This window comes from Aspergillus udagawae (assembly GCF_001078395.1).
Source record: "Aspergillus udagawae IFM 46973 DNA, scaffold_2, whole genome shotgun sequence".
In the NCBI taxonomy this organism is placed as follows: Eukaryota; Fungi; Ascomycota; class Eurotiomycetes; order Eurotiales; family Aspergillaceae; genus Aspergillus; species Aspergillus udagawae.
In genome coordinates, this window is record NW_025091265.1 from 3,617,295 (window position 1) to 3,639,073 (window position 21,779).

Sequence of the window (21,779 nt, forward strand, 5' to 3'; positions counted from 1 at the left end):
GGTTCTTTCGAAGCTGTACGGTTTGGACATACTGGTTGGAAGGCCATTCCAATGAACGTCACTATCACAACTACCAACATCACCATACAGCCGTCTTCTACAATGGCCCACCGCACTCCTACCCTCCTAGACCACTTCTACATTCAACTGCAAAAGCACCCTTCATCAGTGGCAGTTGAAGATGGAACACAATCTGCAGACCAGGGAGCCTGGGCAAGGGTCACATATGCTCAGCTCGATGCTCTGTCCGAGATATGGAGCAAACGTCTTCGCCTGGCCGGCGTGGGCGCAGGCTGTATAGTTCCCCTTCTATCGAAGAGATCGATCGCAATGGTAGCAGCAACATTGGCTATCCTGAAACTCCGCGCCGCTTATGTGCCCATTGACATAGACTCGTGGGGACAGGATCGAATAGACACTGTTCTGAAGACGGTGAACCCGCAAATTATCGTGTCTACGTCCGCGTGTCCGAAGGACTCCTACCGGTACCCAGTTGTGGCATTGGAGCGGATCGACTTCGGTGAGATTGCAACGAGTAACGGGACCCATTGTACACAAAGATATGAGGGTTTAGTTGATAGAGGAGATGATCTGGCATATATTATCTTCACATCCGGTACGACGGGGAAGCCGAAAGGAGTGAAAATAGGCCAGAGATCAATTTCTCGTTACGTGAAAGAAGGGGGCGATTTGCCATTCAATTTCAACACCAAACATGGCACAAGGGTGTTGCTCATCTGTTCAATTGCGTTTGACGGTTAGTATGCTTGACTTCTCATTATGTGAACGTCCTTCTAATCTAAGGCATCCAGTCTGCGCCGGAGTCATATTCAACACCCTCTGCAACGGGGGGACCCTAGTTCTGGCCGATCCGGCTACCTTTGAAACCGCGGCCAAAACATGCCATGTTTTGCCATTGACTCCAAGCATTCTGGTTACACTGGACCCGAAGGCGGGCTTCGATACAGTGGAAAAGATTTTCCTCGGTGGTGAAAGCCCAAGTCCGTCCTTGATAGAGGCATGGTCCTCTCCCCACCGACGGCTCTACAACTCGTACGGGCCTACCGAGACAACATGCACAGCGCTTATGGGAGAACTCCTGCCCGGATCTCCAATTACTATCGGCTTCCCAATCTCATATAGTACTGTTATATTACTTGATGAGGATGGTTTGGAGTCCGCAGAAGGGGAAATTTGCATCTCTGGCCTAGGCCTTGCGCTGGGATATTTCCATGATGCAGATCGCACGAACAGCGCTTTTATCGAAAGGAATGGGCTCAAGATTTACAAAACCGGTGACTATGGCAAGCGGACCAAGCATGGGCTACAGTTTTGCGGTCGCAGGGACAGTGTGGTCAAGAACAGGGGCTTCTTGATCAACCTCGAAGCAGATGTCGAGCCTGCTTTACAGTCCTATGACAAAGTTGACAGCGCATCGGCTTTCATGTCCCAGGGTCAACTCATTGCTTTTGTCACACCTGTATCTGCCAAAGTGGGACTCCGTGATTATCTTGCGAATACGGTATCCTCGTTCCTGGTCCCTGATACGATATATTCACTAGACGAGTTTCCCACAACAGGCAACGGGAAAGTCGACCGACAGAGTCTGATACGCATGCATGAGATGGAGCAAGGATCAGATATGGCCAACCTTGAGAGCGGCCTTGGTGTAGTGGAAGCCGTTCGTAGAGGACTATCTTATGTGCTCCGAGTGCCAGACTCGCAAATTCTTCAGGCTTCGTCTTTCCGTCATCTCGGGGGCCATTCACTAGCAGCAGTCATGTTAGTTTCGGTCCTGCGAAGGATGGGGTTTGGTATCAGTGTCACCGAAGTGCTTTTGTTGGACACAGTCGAAAATATAGCTGCCGCTGCCACGGAGTTGAACGATATCCCACATGCCTTTTCTAGCCAAGACGATTCGATAGAACGACTAAAGCACGATATATCGACGACTCGGCCGCTTGATGAAGGTGTGGCTATTGCACCTATGACCGACATGCAAACCAGAATGCTCGGTGCTAGTGCTACCACTCCAGGGCTTTCATTTATCAAGACATCCTTTACTTTTGAGCATCCAGAGAAACAAGACCTTACATCTACTCTTCATGCTGCTTGGGTTCGTCTTCATCGGCGCCACGAGATCCTGAGGACTGCATTTGTCTTGACTGCATCAAATGGAGCCCAAGTTATATCTCAGGATCCAGCCTTTTCGTGGGAGCAGAAATTCGTTACGGAATCTGAGTGGGAATCGGCTTGTCGACGCGAAGAGCATCTGGATGTGGCCGAGTTCGCAAACTTTGACGCAGAGAATCGAGCGTCATTATCAAGAGTTGTTCTTATTGTCGCTCCCAGGAAGCGAAGCCGGTTTATCTGGACGGTCCATCACAGCTTGGTTGACGGATGGTCGATGGCAACTTTGATGCGAGATTTCGCCTCTTGTCTCGATGATAAACCCATCCCGGCACCACCACAATTTGCTCAAGTTGCGCAAGCAATAGGCCAGCTTAAGATCGAGTTCTCGGATAGAGCCGTCTCATTCTGGAGAGAATACTTAAGCGGATATACTCCTGCTCAGAGACTTCGAGTGTCACCACCCTCTGATGTCAGCGACTATACGCAAGCAGCCTTATCTCAGAGACTCTCTGTCAACGTATCTACACTAGAGGCTGCCGCTAAGTATCGATTTGCAGTCACACCGGCCACACTTCTTTACGCTGCTTGGGGACTTCTCATTTCCAGGTACTCCGGCACAGACCGCGCAGTGCTCGGCTCTGTTCTATCTGGGAGAAGCTTGCCAATACCTGGTGTGGAGAACATCGTTGGCCCATTGATCAATACTTTACCACTAGCAGTAGACACCCAGGAGGCCCAGTCCACGTACAGTTTTGTACAATCTGTGTTCAAAAGGCTGTGTGATATCTTGGAGTTCCAGTGGTCTCCTGTTGAATTGATTCAAGAAGGCTGTGGGTGTAATCCGGCAGAGCTCTTCGAGTCGCTTTTTGCCCTGCAGTATGACTTTCCACAGTCCCCTTGGGAGTCGAGCAATGTCCCTGAGCCTAGAGATATCCGCTATAATGAAGCCACTCAGGTCCCACTCACCGTTCTGCTGGATAGCGCTGATGGCCAGTTCGATGTTCGATTTATTTATCGCCGGTCACACTTTGGTGATGCAATTGTCCAGAGAATGATTTGCCAGTTTGATAATCTTCTTGCGGCCCTGGTTACTGCGCAACCAGACACGGGACTGAGCATTGTCACTGGACAAATTTTCAACGAGCAAGAGTATGAGATGTTGACTGCAAAGCCAGCGCAGCTGGCTTGCGCTCGTGAAATGCCAGAAAGCCTGGTGGAGGCTATCGAGAATTCCATCCAAGCGCATCTTGACATCTGTGCTGTCGAAGGGTTGATAGGGTGTCTCACATATAGGGAGTTTGGAAGGATGACGGCGCATATTTCCTGGCGTCTTTCGCAGCACATCCAGCGGGGGAGCGTGGTATGCATGATTAGTGATGGCTCTCTTCTTTGGCTCCTTGGTATGATTGCAATAGTCAGAGCTGGTGCTATCTACTGTCCGGTTGATCAGAAACTGCCCCGCGACAGAAAGGACTACATGGTTCGAAACAGCAGAGCAGCATTGATTCTCTTTGCCAATTCCAGTCAGGATCCATTGTGCAATGGGGTCCCGTCTCTCAACATGGAGTCGATTATGGCGGAAATATCTTCATCTTCCAGCCCGTCAATTGCAACCAGTCGCAGCCGCCCCAGTGGTGATGATGTCGCATGCTTGGTTTATACTTCAGGAAGTACGGGTTTGCCTAAAGGTATGATTGATTTCAAATATGCCACATATTAATTTCCGAGGACTCGTTACTGATAAAATTACAGCGGTCCAGCTGCAGCACAAAGGTATCCTAAATGTGATTTCCCAGCCAGTAGGACGACTGCACTCGCGTCCGGGCCAGCGCAATGCGCAGATGTTGTCCCTTGGGTTTGATTGCTGCATCAAGGAAGTCTTCTCCACCATCTGCTTTGGTGCAACTCTGGTTCTGAAGGACCCCGAGAACCCTATTTCCCATCTTGCCAGAGTTGATGCTACTATGGCAACTCCGTCCCTACTTGCAACCTTGGAACCCATCGACTATCCCAACCTGAAGGTAATTACAGTTGCTGGAGAAGCCGTATCCCAAGTTCTCAACGACAAATGGGCGGCCGGGAGAATCCTGATCAACGGGTATGGTCCTGCCGAGTGCACTTTGATATCTACAACAGCAATGCTGCGCCCAGGGAACAGGGTGTCAATTGGTAAACCACTTCCGGGCTTGTCATGCTACCTTCTCGATTCCAACAGACGTCCCGTACCAATGGGAGTGAGCGGGGAAATCTATATCTCGGGAGTGCAGGTCACTCCGGGGTATCTTCACAACGAGCAAGAAACAGCCAAACGTTTTCTTGGCGACCCGTTTAACCCTGACCAAGTTATGTTTCGGACAGGCGACATTGGAAGGATGCTGGAGAATGGAGATATCGAGTATATCGGACGCGAAGACAATCAAATCAAACTTCGCGGTTTTCGCATTGACCTTGGGGAGGTCCAAAGCACAATCTCCAGACTAGCCTCAGCGGCTAGAAACGTTGCGCTCATTGTGTCTAATGGAAACCTGATTGCCTTTATGACGCCTGAGACCATTGACGTCAAGAGCTTAGCCAAAAGCCTGGAGTCGCAGCTTCCACAGTACGCTGTCCCAAATCGAATCATCGCGCTTGCGACACTTCCTACCTCGGCAAATAACAAGGTCGACTCATCTGCATTGCAGACGTATTTGAGAGGTCAACAAAAGAATGGTGCTGTCGTTGAAGACCTCGAGACCGATATGCAACGGAATCTTGCGGCCATATGGGCAGACGTGCTTGGGTGTGATCTGAACCGGATGCCCATCAGTCCCAGTGACCGTTTCTTTGAGCTCGGAGGCCACTCTTTACTGCAGATCAAAGTCGCCCAAGCCATTTCAAAACGCTGGGATATCCGGCCATTGCCACTCAAACAAGTAATTCGCCATCATAGCCTTGGAGACCTGTCTCTTGCCATCGACGAGCTTGTAAGTGACCGGACAGGAACAGTTTCAACAACGCCGTTCCTCGAGATGTCCCCGGTGCCACGCGATGACCAGCTTCCACTCTCGTACCTCGAAAAAGAAATGCTGCTCAACCACCTCATATCTGGCGGCTCGCCGGCCGGAAACATGAGCTTTGTTTGCAAGATTCGGGGTGACATCAACGCCGAAACCCTGGCAGATGCGTTCCAGAGAGTCACCGCAGATATTGAAGTGTTTCGAAGCAGGTACTCCGTTATTGACGGGACGCTCTTCCGGCAACAGGCTCCAGCAGCTGTCAAGGTTCCTCGCGTGGTTCAAACCGGCAACCTTAGCTCATTTGTCCACGGGAGAATCACCAAACCCTTTGATCTGAGCACAGAACCGCCAGTAGATGTCTCAATTATCATAGGAACCCCCATGCAAGCCATGCTGGTAGTTGTCATGTCTCACGTCGTCGGTGACGCAGCCACAATGGCAACTTATCTCAACCGGGTCTCCAAGACATACGAGCACCTGAGATCAAACGCGCAACCAACCAGCCCCACCACCGTGACAGATAATCTAACCTATATCGACTGGGTACACTGGGCTTCGACGCTTCATCCCAACTCCCGAGCCCTCACGTTCTGGTCCTCGTATCTTTCCAAACCCCCTTCACCACTTACCTTCGGCAACCCTTCCCCAGCAGCAGCAACATACATCGGGCTCACCCGCTCCTGGACACTCTCCTCCTCAATGCACCGCAACCTGTCCAACCTCGCAACCAAAGCATCAGTAACAATGCACCAGCTCATCCTAGGCGCTGTCTTCTTCAGCCTCCAGTGCGTCGACCGCCGCGACGATATCCTGCTCGCGGCCCCCTTCACGCATCGCACCGAGCCCGGCACTGAGTCCCTCCCAGGCCTCTTCCTCGACCGCCTCCTCCTCCGCATCCAACGCTCCCCGCACCAATCCTCCCTTTTCGAGTTCCTCTCCTCCGTCCGCGAAACAAGCCAAGAAGCGCTCGCACATATCATCCCCTTCCATGCCCTCCGCTCCTCCCTCTCCCACAAACCAAGCCTCATCGACCCCCTCTTCAAAGTCATGGTCACCTACCACACAGCCGCTGACCAACGCCCCCTCCTAGACCTCCCCGGCGCAGAGGTCCAGCCCATTCCGTGGCGCCATACAGGCGGGTCCAAGTTCCCCTTGACAGTTGAGTTTACCGAGACCGCAGCCCAGGATCTCCAGGTTGACATGGAGTATGATCTTGGGTGTATCAGGGAAGATATCGCACTGAGGCTGGAATTCGCGCTTTCCTTTGCATTACAGCTTATGGTTCTGGAGATGGACACTGAGGAGATCATCCACTTGGTCCAGACATCGTTTCGCCCTGGTGAGGACGGTCCCGGAGGGCTTGGTGTGGAGACTGGGTTGGATTCCAGGTTGACCAATGGGAACAAGAAGATGGATACTACTATTGGGCGACAAGGGGTCGAGAATCACCTTGCGGATGCAGTTTGTGAATGTCTTGGGCTTGAGGCTCAGGCGGTGGACACTGACAAGTCTTTTTGGGACCTTGGGGCTCAGAGTATGGATGCCTTGAAGCTACAACACCTATGCGAGAAGCGGGGGTTCAGGGTCAGATTGCGGGATATCTTTGTCTCTAGGAGTATTCCTGAGCTGGCAACGTACGCCGTGATGATTTAATGAATAGGTAAATTGTGAAAACGAATCCGAATGCATTGTTTATGTCACTGGTAATTACGTTGCTTCAATCCGTAGCATATTCATAGTAAGTCCATGACATGTTGTTGACAGCAAGGCATACCGACGCCATACTAAGCTCCAAGCACGTATGAACTAACCAAGTTCCAAGATTCCAAGGGTCCAGTTTTCTCAACGCAAAAAGTCCCCATTCATCTTAGCTTTTGGGGGCCCAGAATAGAACGGAAATACCCAGTCAGAGCTGAGCCACTTCCCCGGAGGGAGCATATCGCGAGTCGGACGCCGCAAAAGTATAAGGGAAAAATGCTCCGTTAGCTCAGTGGCTGAGCCACTCCCCCGGAGGAAGTATAGCGCAAATCGGACGCCGGCAAAGTAGACCCCCGAAACAACGGAGTACCGTAGAGACGGAGGGTCCGTATTGCTGACCCGGGGGCCAGGAGGGGGCCATGCACTGCCAGTGCAGCTGAACGTGTCTTCGGACAGTTGGCGAAAGGCGCAGAACACGTGGCTCTGATGGGGATCACCACGCTTTCGGACCGTATATAGATAAGTCTCGCACGAGCCCAAGCCGAAGTCGAGGAGAGATCCGAGAGAGCGAGCCAAGGCAGCAGCAAAAAAAACATACTGCAGAGCATCTAGTCCACGGTACACATCATTCAACATGTCGATCGGGGCCGAACCGCTAGTTTCCGCTCCGCCGAGCCTCAACGGCATCGCTGCTGGCTATCCAGGCAAGACACAGAAGGAGTTAACCAACGGAGACTATCATGCGCAGGATAGTCTTTCTCTTGCACAACTCACTCCTTACGATGTTTTGACGGCTGCGCTTCCGCTGCCGGCTCCGGCTCCGGCCACGGGGTTCTGGTGGCGCGAGACAGGGCCTGTTATGAGCAAGCTTTTGGCCAAGGCAAATTACCCTCTTTATACTCATTACAAGTATCTTATGTTATATCACACTCATATTCTCCCATTGTTGGGACCTCGACCGCCGCTTGAGAACTCGACGCACCCGTCTCCGAGTAACGCGCCCTGGAGGTCTTTCCTGACGGACGACTTTTCCCCGCTGGAGCCGAGCTGGAACGTGAACGGGAACTCGGAAGCGCAGAGCACAATCCGTCTTGGTATTGAGCCTGTGGGGTTTGAGGCCGGAACCGCCACGGACCCATTCAACCAAGCTGCCGTGACGCAGTTCATGCACTCATACGATGCAACTGAAGTAGGAGCCACGCTGGCGCTGTTCGAGCATTTTCGCGATGACCTTTTTGTTGGTCCGGAATCTTACGCCGCGTTAAGAGAGAAGATACCGGAAGGAGAGCATACCACGCAGAGCTTCCTGGCGTTCGATCTCGATGCCGGTCGCGTCACCACAAAGGCGTACTTTTTTCCGATTCTCATGTCGCTGAAAACCGGACAGAGCACAACAAGGGTGGTCTCTGACTCCATTCTGCGTCTAGCGATGAAGAGCAAGGTATGGGGTGTGCAAACCATCGCCGCGTTGTCGGTCATGGAGGCGTGGATAGGTAGCTGTGGTGGTGCGGCAAAGGCGGAGATGATCAGCGTCGATTGCGTGAACGAGGCAGACTCCCGGATCAAGATATACGTGCGGATGCCACATACGTCTTTGCGGAAGGTGAAAGAGGCATACTGCCTAGGTGGGCGTTTGACAGACGAGAACACAGCCGAGGGGCTGAAGCTGCTGGACCAGCTGTGGAGGACGATCTTTGGGGTCGTCGACGAGGACGCGGAGTTGCCACAGAATAGTGATCGCACGGCAGGGACAATATTCAATTTCGAGCTGCGGCCAGGGAAATGGTTCCCCGAGCCCAAGGTGTACCTGCCCGTCCGACACTACTGTGAAAGTGATGCGCAGATTGCTAGTCGGCTACAAGTTTTCTTTGGAAAGCTCGGATGGCACAACATGGAAAGAGATTATTGCAAGCATGTCGAAGATTTGTTGTAAGTCGTCCAGTTTCTTCGACTTGGATCTGTGTCAGCGCTGACCTTGATAGTCCCCATCATCCACTGTCCTCGTCAACGGGCACACATACCTATCTTTCATTTTCGTATAAGAAGCAGAAAGGGGTCTATATGACCATGTATTATAATCTCCGGGTATACAGCACATAAGCACTGATTTAGTTCATTCGAGAAAGTTATCAATATATCTGTCGTTGAGCAAGAGCTCAGTTGTTCAATTTGCTATCAAGTGGTATCATGTTATCGTACGAGTCATTTCTTCCACCTACTAGATTTGAGATACTAGAAGCCAACGCATAAGCCTTTGTGACAAGTGCCAACCTTCCACAGAGCATGAGATAGACAGCTAGAAAATAGTGCATAGCTCACGAAAATGTAATTCTTAATAGGAGCCAGGATCTGTGGGGTCAAAATTCCAAAATCCCTAGTCAATACCGTCAGCGCAGAGCGTCTCATCAAGGCATTGGATTCCCTTACCCAGTCAAACGCTAAGGTGGGGTCCTGCATGTCCAGACTTCCTACCTCCGACAGATCAGGCAACGGGGTTGCGATTGCGGAATCTCCCGATACTGATGAACTTCGTGCAACTGTCGGAGGCGGGGCAGTAGTTGAGGAGCCTATTCCGGGGATCGCTGCATGTGGAGGAAATATAGCCTGGAATGGCGTTAAGGGGAAGGTAGCCGGCGCATTCTTGGCAAGACAATTCGAGATGATACGATTGATCACATTCCACATTGGTGTGACTTCACGCCCTCTCGTATCCATTGTCCTTTTCAAGACGCCCAATGCGCGAGACCGGAGCGAACGGTGGTTTGGCGCTTGGAATTCAGGTGTTTCAAGCTCTGATACGATGTGCATAATGGATTGGAAACAGGCGTGACCACCTATATGCCACTGGAACTTCTGGGCATCTCTGTCATCCGACATCATGTTCAGGCTCTCTACGAGGCTGACTGACTTTGCCAATACTCTAAACACATTCATTAGCTTTTGGATCCAGACACGAAAATGTGTAATCTGCTTCAAAGGATGGCACCAAACGTACGTTTGTCGGATTTCAGGGGACACCACGGCCTCCCGGTATTGTTTTGGGGTTCGCAGCCAGAAAATAGACCAGCATCGCCATTCAATTACCGCAGCAAGGCCAAGGGCCATGCGCTGGTGGGGAATCTGCGGGTCGCAGTATTGCAGGTATTGAGTTTGGAGATGATTGACCATTTCATCCACCATGGTCCGAACCTCCACAAACAAAGACTGAAGCTCTGCGATTGGATATAGGTTACCATTTCCGTTGACAACCGAAGACTTGATTCTCCGCTCCAGCCTATAGGTGCTCCGAACAATTCTTCTGAAGCAATGGATGCCATTCAGGCGAATCAAATGACCTGTCATGTCGGTAAACCCAGGAGGTGAGTATGTTTCCGCAGTTGGATGCGCTCCTTCAATGAGATCTTCATCGTTGATGTTCCGTGGTAGCAGCGTAGTGTAGTCCTCGTCTGCTATTGTGGGTTCCTGACCCCTACCCTCTGCGGAACGGAAGTCGAGATGACATATCTGATGCCACAGCCTGCGACGAGTCTCGACCTGGACAACATCCATATTACTTGAGGGGAATAAGGAGGGTTCCCTATGAAGGCCTTGTGAGAGAGCCATTCTGACAACAAGGCCAAGAAGAGTCCACGTCCTTGACATGTCATCTTCCCGGGATTGGCAAGTCTAGCGGGTTGGTCAGCATATTAAAGTATGAAATACATTGAACAGTTAGAAACAGGTGCTTCTCCTTACCAGAAGTAGTACAAATGCCTGTAGGACCTCAATACTTGGGGTTGTCAGGAAATCTTCTCGTCCTAAACCAAGTTCCACCCCCCTTTGGAACTGAGCCAGAAGGGCCTCTTTCTCCACAGAAAATCGCATCATAACATTTTCAGCCGACAAACTATTGATAGCTGAGTAGAATATGGCCAGCGCCAAAGGCTCGAAGGTATGGATGGTGTGGTCAGGTCTTGGTGCATCGGCCTCCTCTACAACCGGGCTTTGAGTCCTGGTGCCGTATGTGTGATTAATATAGTGCATGAATCGTCGTTGCAGCGTGGGTTTGTGGACTAGTCTCGTCAATGGATCAACGTTGGAATAGAATATTTCAAGCAATGCCAAGCAATCCTCTGCCGACCTGGGGGACCAAGGCATAAGGCTATCCACGGTCGAGCCAGAAAACGGAAATGGGGGAGTTGGATGGTCTGCCGGTGGACTTTCTGCCGGCGCACCACTAGCTTGATCTCCCAGCAGCATTTTGACATCGTGGATCTAGTATTATCAGCGCTGGATACATGCAATCCCATCGGCAGAAAGTTTGTACCTCGTCAGCTAAGAGAGCATAGTGCAGAGACGAAACCCAGCGAGATTGGCCTCCTTCGGCTTCCAGGAGTAAGGCACCATCATAACCATCAGCCGACAAAGTTTCGCATCTCGGGTTTGGCAATGCACTTCCTCCCTGGTCAACGTCAGAGGGGTTTTCTGTGCTAGGCACTTTCGCATCAGGCGATTTCGATGAGATGTTACCGCCACCGGATATTGCTCGCTCCAATAGTTGTTCCAGCCGTTCGAGGCGACTACGGATCTCCTCTTGGCCAGACCGAAGGTTGGTCCGCGACACTCGATTGCCAGTGGCCACACGGGATGGCGCCTGCGAGACTGGCTGTGGACTGACATACGTACAAACACGATTGCCTCTCTGGCATGGAGTACAGACAGGTTGTGTATGATCGCACTTCACCTTCCGACGGCGGCATGTCAGGCACGCGGTGATTATGCGCTGCCTGCTTTTCTGTATGCCACCAGAAGGGCCCGACTGAGGACTGCTAACGGAGAGCCGTGAGGTTGAAGTTGTCGAGTCCATCAGATGGGGTGACAGCCTTTGGAATGATGGAAGGTATTCCAGGAAGGTGACAACGGAGGTGACGAGGTAAACTATACCGATGCAATACGGTTGGAGGCAGAAGTCTAACCGCTTGGGGCTAGTACGTTCCTGCTTACTAAGGATGGCTGTCTCTGCAGGACGCGATTCACAAAGTATCTGAAATATTATAGACTACCTTGGAATGTCTGAAGATAATGACCGATGCGAACTATGCGAAGATCATGTGTTACTTTTGATTACATGGTCGTAGCGGGATGACCCACTTGATATGCTTTTTGTGACCCATTATCTATCTATGCCTTAGGCAGAAAAGAATATAAGTAGTTTCTCCTACAGGGCCTGAGGCAGAAGCGTCATGGCACTATCCCAATTCCCTTTCTACCTAGCAACCTACATATCAACTACCAACCACCTCAGATCGACCTCAAAGTTTTACAATTCCTTGCACCACGCCAAGCGGGTCCCATTTTAGCTTGAGATTCCGGAGCCTCTCCAGCCGCTCACCCTCGCCAAAAACAATAGTTGTGGTATCGTCTTCAAAGGGCATGTTGACATAGCCCACTCTCGTTGCGCGCGTTCCATCTGGCTGAGTTAAGAATGCCTCTCGAATAGACTGGTTGAGCCCAGCACATGCGCTATCTAGTGCAGGGTCTTCGTACCAAGCCAGAGGCATGACCCAATACTTCACTTCTCGCCGGAACTCACTAGGGATAGACGTCTCTTGTCCGTCCTGGTCTAGCTCCCGCGCAACGTCCATGCTGTAAAATTCGGTCAGGATGTGAGTCTGGGCCGCCTCGGGGTGTTGAGTAATGAAGTCCATGTAGACGTTGAGAGCGGCCATGCAGGATCCCGCTGACAAGCTTTTCAAGCCAAACGCTGCCAGGTTCTTTCTCCCTCCATAGCCGCATATACGGTCGCTGGAGTCATTGAGGTTAAGGTACGGAATTTGGCGGCCAACAAAGTTCAAAGGATGGTCGGTCATAGACGGAAGATCCAGTAGAGGCTGGAATTTGCTGGCAGCCTCTTCAGGTGGTCCCATATACCACATTTGGAGAAGAACAATTGGCTAATTCTCAAAGTCAGCCAGTGGATTCTAGTAAGACTCCTTGACAGATTTACCTGCTTGTTTGGGGCACAGAATACCAGCCGGCCCTGCATACCTCCCTGATAATGGACACTGTTCATTGCCTCTGCAACCAATCCTGCATCATCCGGTGCAAAGACCAGACAACTGTGCCATGTGTCATAGGTCCATGGGTAGGCTCGGAATGTAGCCTCAACCACCACTCCGAACAAATGACCGCTACCACGAAGACCCCAGAAGAGATCGGAGTTGGCTTCGGGCGATGTCTCAACTGCGCGAGCTACTCCGCTGCTGTCCACCACAACGACCCGCATCGAGAGCACGGTGTCTGCTGCGTATCCAAAGTGCCCAAGAAAGCGCCCTATGCCTCCTCCAAGGGCAGCACCAACCTATTTCTCATTATTAGGTTGCTTGACTGAATGGGAGATGCCAATTCCCTTACCAGTCCCACTTCATTACAGGTTCCGGTCGCGACAGCCATTCCTACTGAACTAGCTGCCTTCACCCCATCGCCCATAGTTGCGCCTCCTTGGGCAACGACAACCTGTCTCTCCAAGTCAACGGTGACCTTTCTCATCCGCGAGAGATCGATGACAATCCCAGGACTGTCGATTGTCGAGAAGCCATTGCTGTGGCCTCCTCCTCGAACTACGAAAGGCCTTTGGTTCTGCACCGCATAGGAAACCTGAGGACAAATGTCAGTCTAAACAGATCCAGAAGGGGACGGGGACCTGTACCGTTGCAATGACGTCTTCCTCGCTAGTAACTTGAACTACTGCTGCTGGAACCTTGGCCTGATAGCCTGTCCAACGCTTGATGGCATCCGGCCACGCCTCGTCGCCGTCAATAATCACATTGGAGCCTGAAAGGCAATTCGCTAAGTCTGATTTGAGCTCAATCGCCATTGTTACGCTTGTCCAAAATCTACAATTGGGAGAAGTAAGCCCATTCTAATCTGTATTCGCCATCTCCTAAATGAACGCTATTCTGGCTTCGGCTTATTCGGCTTCGGCGCGGTGCTTGTGCTTACGCTGTTTACCCGCCGACGGCCCCAACACGCGCTCCGGGAGCCGTATATCTAATAAACCACGACTCTTCGTCGGACTATTTCCTAAAAGAGACAAGCTAGCTACAAGGGATCTGGCAGTAGAAGCTGGCTATTGCTGTGATGGTAAGGACTGTCCTCCCGTATCTACTCCGTCTACGTTTTCTCAAGAGAGTCCTTGAAGCTATCAAGTGTTCATATCTATTGTAAGTATATGTTCACTTGTTCATAAATAATCAAGATGTCGTTTCAAGGCTCGGTCTTGTCAACACCAGCTTCCCTTGCCTCTAGTTTCAAATCGACATCATACAATGCGACCCAGCTGGTTTTGTCAACTTTGAAGTCTCCTTCGACAGCTTGCATCGGCTGGAGGGAAACCTTATACTTGCTGAACATGTGATAGACCACAGCCTTGATGATCTTATCGGCAATATGCTGCCCGAGACACTTTCTCGGCCCATAGCCAAAAGTCGCGAGATTATACCGCAGCTATAAGACCAATGAGCTTTCTAGTAGTCTCCATAGGGTATTTCGAGATTCTCACCTGATTCTGTTTGATACCCGCAAACCGGCTCGGCCGATATGCACGGTTGTCAGGGCCCCAGAAAGGATTACGTATGTTGATCGCGAAAGCATCCACAATAACGGTCGTATCTTTAGGTATCACGAAGTTTCCCAGGATCTTCTCCCTTGGTGGATTCTCAGGGAACGTGAATGCTTTGACCGGGTCAGCCGATATTCTGGCCTTGAGTAGTCTAGTAGTGATCGAGACTCACATAGAACAGGCCGAAGGCGAAGCGATTCCAACAAGCAGTAATGGAGAAGGGTGTCCTTTCGAGTGATATAATCTTCTCGATCTGCCTTATTTTTCTCCATCTCCTGGAGGAGGTCATCCTGGACCTCGGGGGCATCGGCTAGAAGAATAATGCAGGACGAGATAACATGGGTGACGATGTCCAGGTTAGCGAAGGTGGATTCCGCAATAGTGTCAGTCACCTAGGCATACTGTTAAAGAGATCTCGATATCGTTCCTGTCATGGGGCCAGCCACCTACCTCATTTGGTGTCAGTTCACCCCTTTCAGCTGCCTCTGTGAGGACCACAATTGGCGTATCAGGGGCTGTGATCTTCCTCGCCCTATATATCTCCCTATTGAAATCCCGCCACGCCCTCTGGTAGTCTCTGGCGTTGTTCCAAGCCTTGGTATTCAGATACCGAGTCAGCTTAGAGCGATGGATGCCTCCAGACACGACCGCCGCGAAAACCTCCGAATACCGACGCCCAAGGTCCCACAGCTGCTCCTGCTCTTCCTCACTCATCTTCCCATAGAACATGGACGCGACCTCGAAGAACGGATACCGCTGCAGTGCCTGCGTGGCATTGATTATCATCCCCTTGCCATCTGCGTTCTGCCCGTCGGCTTTTGCAAACCGGTGTATGCCTGCAACATATTCCTCCGCGCCAGCGTCGAGGCTATCACGGAAATACCGCAAGGCAGTCCGATGCGAGAACATCGGGTCCAAGGTCTTCCGTAATACCGTCCAGCGAGTCCCGTTAATCAGCCCCAGGCCCGACCCAAGCAGCTGCGTCAAGAGCCAGCCGGCATTTGCCTGCGGCGCCTTGTTATGGTCGGTAGACTGCTGATATAGCGCCTCGACGTCTTTAGGGTCCGTTATCACCCTGATGCGTGTACCAGTGTTAGCATATCTGCGGTCATGTTGAACGAAAAGAGAGGGAGAGTATGCGTACACCTCGGGGATACTGGCAGCCCAAATGCGATACGTCTTGCCATATTTCTCCTCCCACTCCCAGCTTTTTGTCCGCGCAGCCAGGAACTTATCTACCATCTGCCCATTGGGAAATGTGTACGCCGGACCAGACATGTACTTCTTCGCGTTTGCAGCTGGAATCCGATAAACAAGAGACAAATAGCCCTATGTCGCTGTATCAGAAACCGCTCTTTGAGAATAAAAAGGAAAACACTAAAACTCACATTAAGAACAGTATCAATCACCACCTTTGGTCCGATCAAGACAGCCACCAACACCAGTACTGAAGCCAAGACCCCAACACTAAACGGGGTTGCTGGCACAACCAAAAAGTCCAATTTGGTAGATTGAGCGGAATCCATCTCTTTGGCTTACTTGACAAATCTCCCGAGTTTCATCGCATCTTCTGCATATTTGTAGTCGTGGTCCGACACGGGGTTCATTGCGTTTCATTCGGGGCATAAAGTGTCGGCCGTCGGCGGGAAACGAGGCCCATTAGGGCTGCCGGCTGACGGGCCAAGATCAGATCATCTCTTGACACTGATGGGATTGAATATTACTTTTTTATTTATTTTTTTTTTTTTTTTTTTTATTTGGATTGGGGTCTATTGCACTTGAGACTATGGTGAGGTCTAATCAGTAGGTTATACATCTTCCTGGTTATTATGGGCAGAAGCACTGCAGTGAGGGTTTGGGCCTGGATTTGTAGGGCTGAGGTTTTCTACATGCAGAAGCTGATTAATGGCTATAATCTAACTAGTTACTAGTAGCTAACGTGTAGCTTAGAGAGATATAACTTCTGTCATATATCAAACCACTCAGCCAGAAGGTGTCGAGACAAACATCTCTCACTGGTAGGACTGCTAGCGCCAATTCTACCTTTACTTGTACATACTTTCATCTTCCATCCTCGTTCGTGTTCATGATAGGCTAATTAATCCAGGCTCATAACTATCAGCCATTGAACACTAGAGTAAAAAGGTGTCTGGATGTCTATTTCCAGCATAGCAGGAATTATCGCACAGATTCTGGTTAGCACTTCACATCTTTACTTTTCTCTTCCATACATGTTCATGAATCAGGCAGAAATCAAACCAGTGCACCAGTCCAGGACCACGATGATGATAGGCTGGTGACGGGTGGGCCTGAATTGTAGGGCTGACAATCCTGGAAATGTCGCGTCTTGGGCTCTTGGCTTGTTCTGGTCGTCCCTGTCGACATCATCACAATGACGTCCACTGAAAGAGAGAATCCATCAGGAATCCAACCTAATTCCCTCTCTGTTACCTCAATCTGGCAAGTATTTGCAGGAAAACCCCACCAGAGGCGCTAATCGTGAATTAACTCTGATCTCCTTGAGTAACTACAGTTCTACGATGACCGCATGCGGAATGACTTGCGGGAATCAACCCATCATGGATCCATCGTCCCTTGCTGCCTCCATACTTGGCTTGGCTGCATGTGACTGTGCGACAGGAATTGAACCTTCTTTCCCATATTTTCTGCATCTCTCCCCCTCAGTCACCACTCGTTCCTCCTTCCAAGATATGCCATCATGAGTGGACAGGCTGCGAGTTACTACAATCCCAGCCAGTCGTATGGCGATCCCCAGCCGGGGATTCAAAATTACCAGCAACAGCCCTATGACTACAACAAAACTGTGAACAATAATGGGTACGACCCAAACTATCAACGCGGACCTGAGCCCAAGCCTCCAACGGAGCCACCACCAACGTACAATCAGGCCGTCTATGGGTTTGACGACGCGTTCAAGATCGAGCGACCCAAGTACAACGATATCTGGGCGGGTCTACTCGTAAGTGACTGCAAACTCACCCGATGAGGCATTTGATTGACTTGCGTCTAGTTTATCGCCGTCTTCCTGGGGTATGTCGCGGTCTCGGGCGTGACCATCCATCGGTACGCCAAATACAAAGGCTTCAACGGGGACGGCATTTACGACTCGTCCAACAGCTTTTCTCTCGACACGAATACGCTTGTTCTGTTCGTTTTCGTGCTCTGTGTGGCGCTTGCTTTCTCGTATGCGTACTTTCTCGGGGCGCGCTACTTCTCGAAACTGTTTATCTGGGTTACTGGGATTCTCAATATCGTGTTTGCGCTGGCGACCGGCATTTACTATATCGCGCGGAAACAGTACGGCGGAGGCATCGTGTTCCTCATCTTTGGCGTCTTTGCGATCGTCTGCTTCATCAGCTGGATCCCGCGTATCCCATTCAGCGCATTCATGCTCCAGACTTCCATTGACGTGTCTCGGCAGTACGGCCATATGTTTCTCGTGAGCACGATTGGTGGTCTTGTGGCGGTGGCATTCGCTGCGTGGTTTTCGGTCACCCTGGTCTCGATCTATGTGGCGTATGAGCCGAGCAGCTCCGGCTCTAACCCCTCCTGCCGCGACGGCGGGTGTAGCCGGGGCCGAGTCATCGGGCTGGTCGTATACGTCACGTTCGCCATGTATTGGTTCAGCGAGTGGTTGAAGAATACGATCCATACCACCATTGCGGGCGTCTACGGGTCCTGGTATTTCTGGAGCCAGTCGCCGAATGGCATGCCAAAGGGGTCAACGCGGGGCGCATTCAGGCGCGCAACCACATACTCGTTCGGCAGCATCAGCTTCGGAAGTCTGATCATTGCGTTCATCAACATGCTGCGGCAGGCGTGCTCTGTCGCACAGCGGCATGAGGCCGCAGAGGGCAGTCTGGTGGGGAGTATCATGTTTTGGATTCTCGGATGCTTCATTGCCATGCTCGACTGGCTGGTCACGCTGTTCAACCGCTACGCTTTCTGTCACATCGCCCTGTATGGGAAGGCGTATATCCCCGCGGCCAAGGATACGTGGACCATGATGCGAGACCGCGGCATCGACGCCCTCGTCAACGACTGTCTCATCGGACCTGTGATCACCATGGGCTCGGTCTTTGTTTCGTACGTCTGCGCCTTGCTAGCGTATCTGTATCTGCAATTCACCCATCCAAGCTACAACGCCGATGGAAACTTCACGGCCGTCATCATGGCCTTTGCCTTCGTCATTGGCCTGCAGATCTGTCAGATTTTCATGACACCCGTCAGCAGCGGGATCGAAACCATCTTCGTGGCCATGGGCTGGGATCCGCAGGTGATGATCCGCGATCACCCGGAGCTGTACTATCGGATGGTACAGGTATATCCTCGCGTGCAGCAGGCGATCCAGCCGTCTGTCTAGTTGAGTCCTACACAATTATATAGTTATGCAGCGTTCGCATCTGTACTTATTTCATACCATGTCGTCTAACCTACGTAACTATCTAATCGAGTGTCATTTTCCCTCGTTCCCCCTTCAACATGCCAAAACAAAGGCACACGCCAAACCTAAAGTAACCCAAAAGCAATCTCACATAAAGAACGCCATTAACGCAGTCAACCCAAGCACAGCCAGCGACCTCGGCACAAGCACCCCTGCCGACGCACCCCCATCAAAAGTCATTGCCGAATGCGAAGGCGAAGGCAACGCCGAAGCCGAAGGCACCATAGAAGACGAAGCCATTGTCTTGTGACGACTGGGATACCCACTCCGCTGCGCATCAACGCCCGAAGGCTCTGGCACCGAAACAGGCACGGACACATACACAGATGCAGGCGCATGCGCAGGTGCAGACGAATGTGATCCTGATCCCATCAGCATACTCGACGCCGTTGAAGATGCAACGGGGACCACAGTCTGGTGAACATGCGCGTGCGCCGAGGACGAAGACGAAGACGGAACAGGGACCACAGTCTGATGAACGTGCGCATGTGCCGACGACGAAGATGGAACAGGAACCACAGTCTGGTGAACAGGCGCATACGCCGACGACGAAGTTGACTTAGGGACCTCGCTCTGATGAAGGTACACCGGTCGACTCGACGACGCCCGGCCCGTTGCAGCCGCTACCGTCGACGACGAACAGTCGCACGACGTGTGCGTGAGGATCTCCGTGATGACCCTGCTCCCGCCCTCGTTCTCGTTCTCGTTTTCGTTCTCGTAGTCGCTCTCTTCGTCACGGGCGGACGGGGCGTCAGTGACGAGGGGGCGGTGGGCATAGGCTGAGGGGGAGGAGGAGGCGGAAGGGGACAGACCCGGCCCGTACGCCCTCTTGCTCTGGACGCTGGGCTTGTGTTTAGCTGTGTCTGAGGAATCGGTCCCCGGAGCAGCGACACGCATCATGGGCTGGCTGAGGCGGTGGGGATGGGAGATGGGATATCTGTGTCTGTCCCTATCGTTGTCGCCGTCGTCGTAGACGAAGGCATGGTGGCAGTTGCGGTAGTGGTCGTGGTCGTGGTCGTACACATCGTCATAAGCGCTATCGCAGATGAAATCGTGTATAGACTCCGTTGCTTGATCGCGTCAGTTCTCATCGTAGTCTGAGGCAAGGAAGGAAATGGACATACGGATTCCAAAGCCCTTACACACATCCTTTGCCGCAGTGCTTACCCTGGCCGGATCAAACGGCTGCGCGCAGAAGCAGTGGAACTTGGAGGGCGAGGTGCAGGTTGGGTAGTCTGCGTCCTGGGCTACAGCAGCCTGACGGGATGGATGTTAGCAAGCTGGCTTATTTTGAAAGATAAAAGTAAAAGGCGAGAGAGAGGCTTACTGCGCACTCCATGTGGTCCCGCCATGTATGCTGGTAGGCCGTAGCTGTGGCAGCTAGGCCGGTTATGGCCAGGAGGGTAGTGGATGTGGTGTGAACCATCCTAGCTCAGTGTCTTGTTTATCTTGTTCTATGCAGTTAATTGGGGTTTTGGAAATATAGCAATCTAGTTGGTGAATAGTTGAACATTAAAGCCTTAATATACCTGTCGTCACGGATATGCAAGGCTATGGCAGATACGAAACGCATTCCTTGCTAACTCTACTCCGACGGAGAATTTTCTACCATAGTCATCCATTCCCATGATACCCATCTGATACATATCTAGTGCAGCGGAATGGAATGGATGTGTGGTCTGTTCTGCTGCATGGGTTGCACGATCTGCATTCCTGGGTGGAGTGGAATGTCTGCCCTCTGTATCTGCCACTTACTGGCCTACGACATGTGCGGGTAGGGTGTACGTGTACATGTACACTTGTGGCAATGGTATGGTCTTGATAGCTCGCTGTGGCAGGTGTTGAAACTGGGATGCGTCGCTGAGCATGGTATGTAGACCACCATCTGCTATGCATATCGCAATTACTCCATATATAGATACCCGTTGAGAATGAAGTAAGTGGCGTTCCATTGACATCAGCAAAGTTAGATATCATTCTGTGGAAGATTGAAAACATGCGAATAATGAATCCCATATATACAGGGCGGTATTTACTAGGCAGTTGTATTTGGTTTCGTGGTCAGGACTCGTGGACCCTGGAGACGGTGATGATGGCCTGAAGATCAACCGCTGCCAGCCCGATTTAGTCGACTGGAAAGATCATCGAGGGTTTGCCCTCCTGAATCGCGACTCATGGTTCGACCGGAACCCAAGGGCAAAAGACTACACCGCGATGTACAACTCCCCAAAGAAGCGAAGCGTCCATCCTGACTTTATCGTTGTGATCGAGGCCAATTCTAGCCGGAGAGCAATAGACACAGAGCTGAAACAGTACGTCGGTCTTTGCCGCGCCCGCTGCAACCAATCTCGCAAGCGAAACATAACAGGCTGAAAGGAAAAGTTGTCAAACCCGATAGGTGCTATTCAAAATTGATCTGGAAGATTATTTGTCAGGCATTAATGGCTGTATCAAGTATAAGATGAAGCTTTCAATCCCTGAGACCACGATACCATTCCTCCAGTGCTTTCTGGCAGTCTTCTCTGCGGAAGGAGTCCGGCCAACAATGAGATAAATAGATTTTCCGCATTTGCTATGCGAATCGGATCAGCATAGTGATGATAATGGAGCTTATAATTAGCAATTTCATACGTTAGCAGTAGAATTGGGATCACTGTCCCTCCGCATATGGAGATGTGGCCATGTTTCCAGTCCCTTGACTGGTGAGATCCAGTCAAGATTGATGTAATGCCTCTTCCGCTCATTGAGATATTCTTCCAGCGGCATAACCTGATCATCACATATATCCCGCCAGCTACGCGGATCATCTACCGCATAGACGGGATCAAAGTAGCTCCCACAGATCTCATAGACTTTGGCTGGGCTTATAGATCAGTGAGAGGTCTGT

At 51.3% G+C, this 21,779-nt stretch overlaps 7 protein-coding genes across 7 annotated transcripts; 3 read left to right on the top strand and 4 right to left on the bottom strand.

Annotated features, from left to right (window-relative positions):
- Window positions 1-51: 51 nt before the first annotated feature.
- On the top strand, window positions 52-6,782 carry nrps5 (nonribosomal peptide synthetase hasD; the record flags this gene model as incomplete). The annotated part of the gene is made up of 3 exons (XM_043288527.1): window positions 52-757; window positions 813-3,821; window positions 3,886-6,782. 3 exons carry the CDS (start codon window positions 52-54, stop codon window positions 6,780-6,782), a joined length of 6,612 nt encoding a protein of 2,203 aa, XP_043144462.1.
- A 679-nt stretch (window positions 6,783-7,461) lies between these two features.
- On the top strand, window positions 7,462-8,760 carry hasE (7-dimethylallyltryptophan synthase hasE; the record flags this gene model as incomplete). The annotated part of the gene is made up of 1 exon (XM_043288528.1): window positions 7,462-8,760. One exon carries the CDS (start codon window positions 7,462-7,464, stop codon window positions 8,758-8,760), a length of 1,299 nt encoding a protein of 432 aa, XP_043144463.1.
- Window positions 8,761-9,159: 399 nt separating this feature from the next.
- hasF (Zn(II)2Cys6 domain-containing transcription factor hasF) lies at window positions 9,160-11,673 on the bottom strand (the record flags this gene model as incomplete). The annotated part of the gene is made up of 5 exons (XM_043288529.1): window positions 9,160-9,201; window positions 9,255-9,747; window positions 9,823-10,493; window positions 10,563-11,081; window positions 11,134-11,673. The coding sequence occupies 5 exons, from the start codon at window positions 11,671-11,673 to the stop codon at window positions 9,160-9,162; spliced, it is 2,265 nt and encodes a 754-aa protein (XP_043144464.1).
- Window positions 11,674-12,118: 445 nt separating this feature from the next.
- hasG (FAD-linked oxidoreductase hasG) lies at window positions 12,119-13,683 on the bottom strand (the record flags this gene model as incomplete). The annotated part of the gene is made up of 4 exons (XM_043288530.1): window positions 12,119-12,760; window positions 12,814-13,167; window positions 13,221-13,463; window positions 13,516-13,683. The coding sequence occupies 4 exons, from the start codon at window positions 13,681-13,683 to the stop codon at window positions 12,119-12,121; spliced, it is 1,407 nt and encodes a 468-aa protein (XP_043144465.1).
- A 389-nt stretch (window positions 13,684-14,072) lies between these two features.
- Window positions 14,073-15,953, bottom strand: hasH (cytochrome P450 monooxygenase hasH; the record flags this gene model as incomplete). Its single annotated transcript, XM_043288531.1, has 6 exons — window positions 14,073-14,312; window positions 14,368-14,540; window positions 14,600-14,819; window positions 14,878-15,502; window positions 15,572-15,756; window positions 15,816-15,953. The coding sequence occupies 6 exons, from the start codon at window positions 15,951-15,953 to the stop codon at window positions 14,073-14,075; spliced, it is 1,581 nt and encodes a 526-aa protein (XP_043144466.1).
- Window positions 15,954-17,146: 1,193 nt separating this feature from the next.
- Aud_003582 (choline transporter-like family protein) lies at window positions 17,147-18,811 on the top strand (the record flags this gene model as incomplete). Its single annotated transcript, XM_043288532.1, has 2 exons — window positions 17,147-17,407; window positions 17,459-18,811. The coding sequence occupies 2 exons, from the start codon at window positions 17,147-17,149 to the stop codon at window positions 18,809-18,811; spliced, it is 1,614 nt and encodes a 537-aa protein (XP_043144467.1).
- Window positions 18,812-18,979: 168 nt separating this feature from the next.
- On the bottom strand, window positions 18,980-20,318 carry Aud_003583 (extracellular serine rich protein; the record flags this gene model as incomplete). Its single annotated transcript, XM_043288533.1, has 3 exons — window positions 18,980-19,962; window positions 20,017-20,149; window positions 20,220-20,318. The coding sequence occupies 3 exons, from the start codon at window positions 20,316-20,318 to the stop codon at window positions 18,980-18,982; spliced, it is 1,215 nt and encodes a 404-aa protein (XP_043144468.1).
- Between the last annotated feature and the right edge of the window lie 1,461 nt (window positions 20,319-21,779).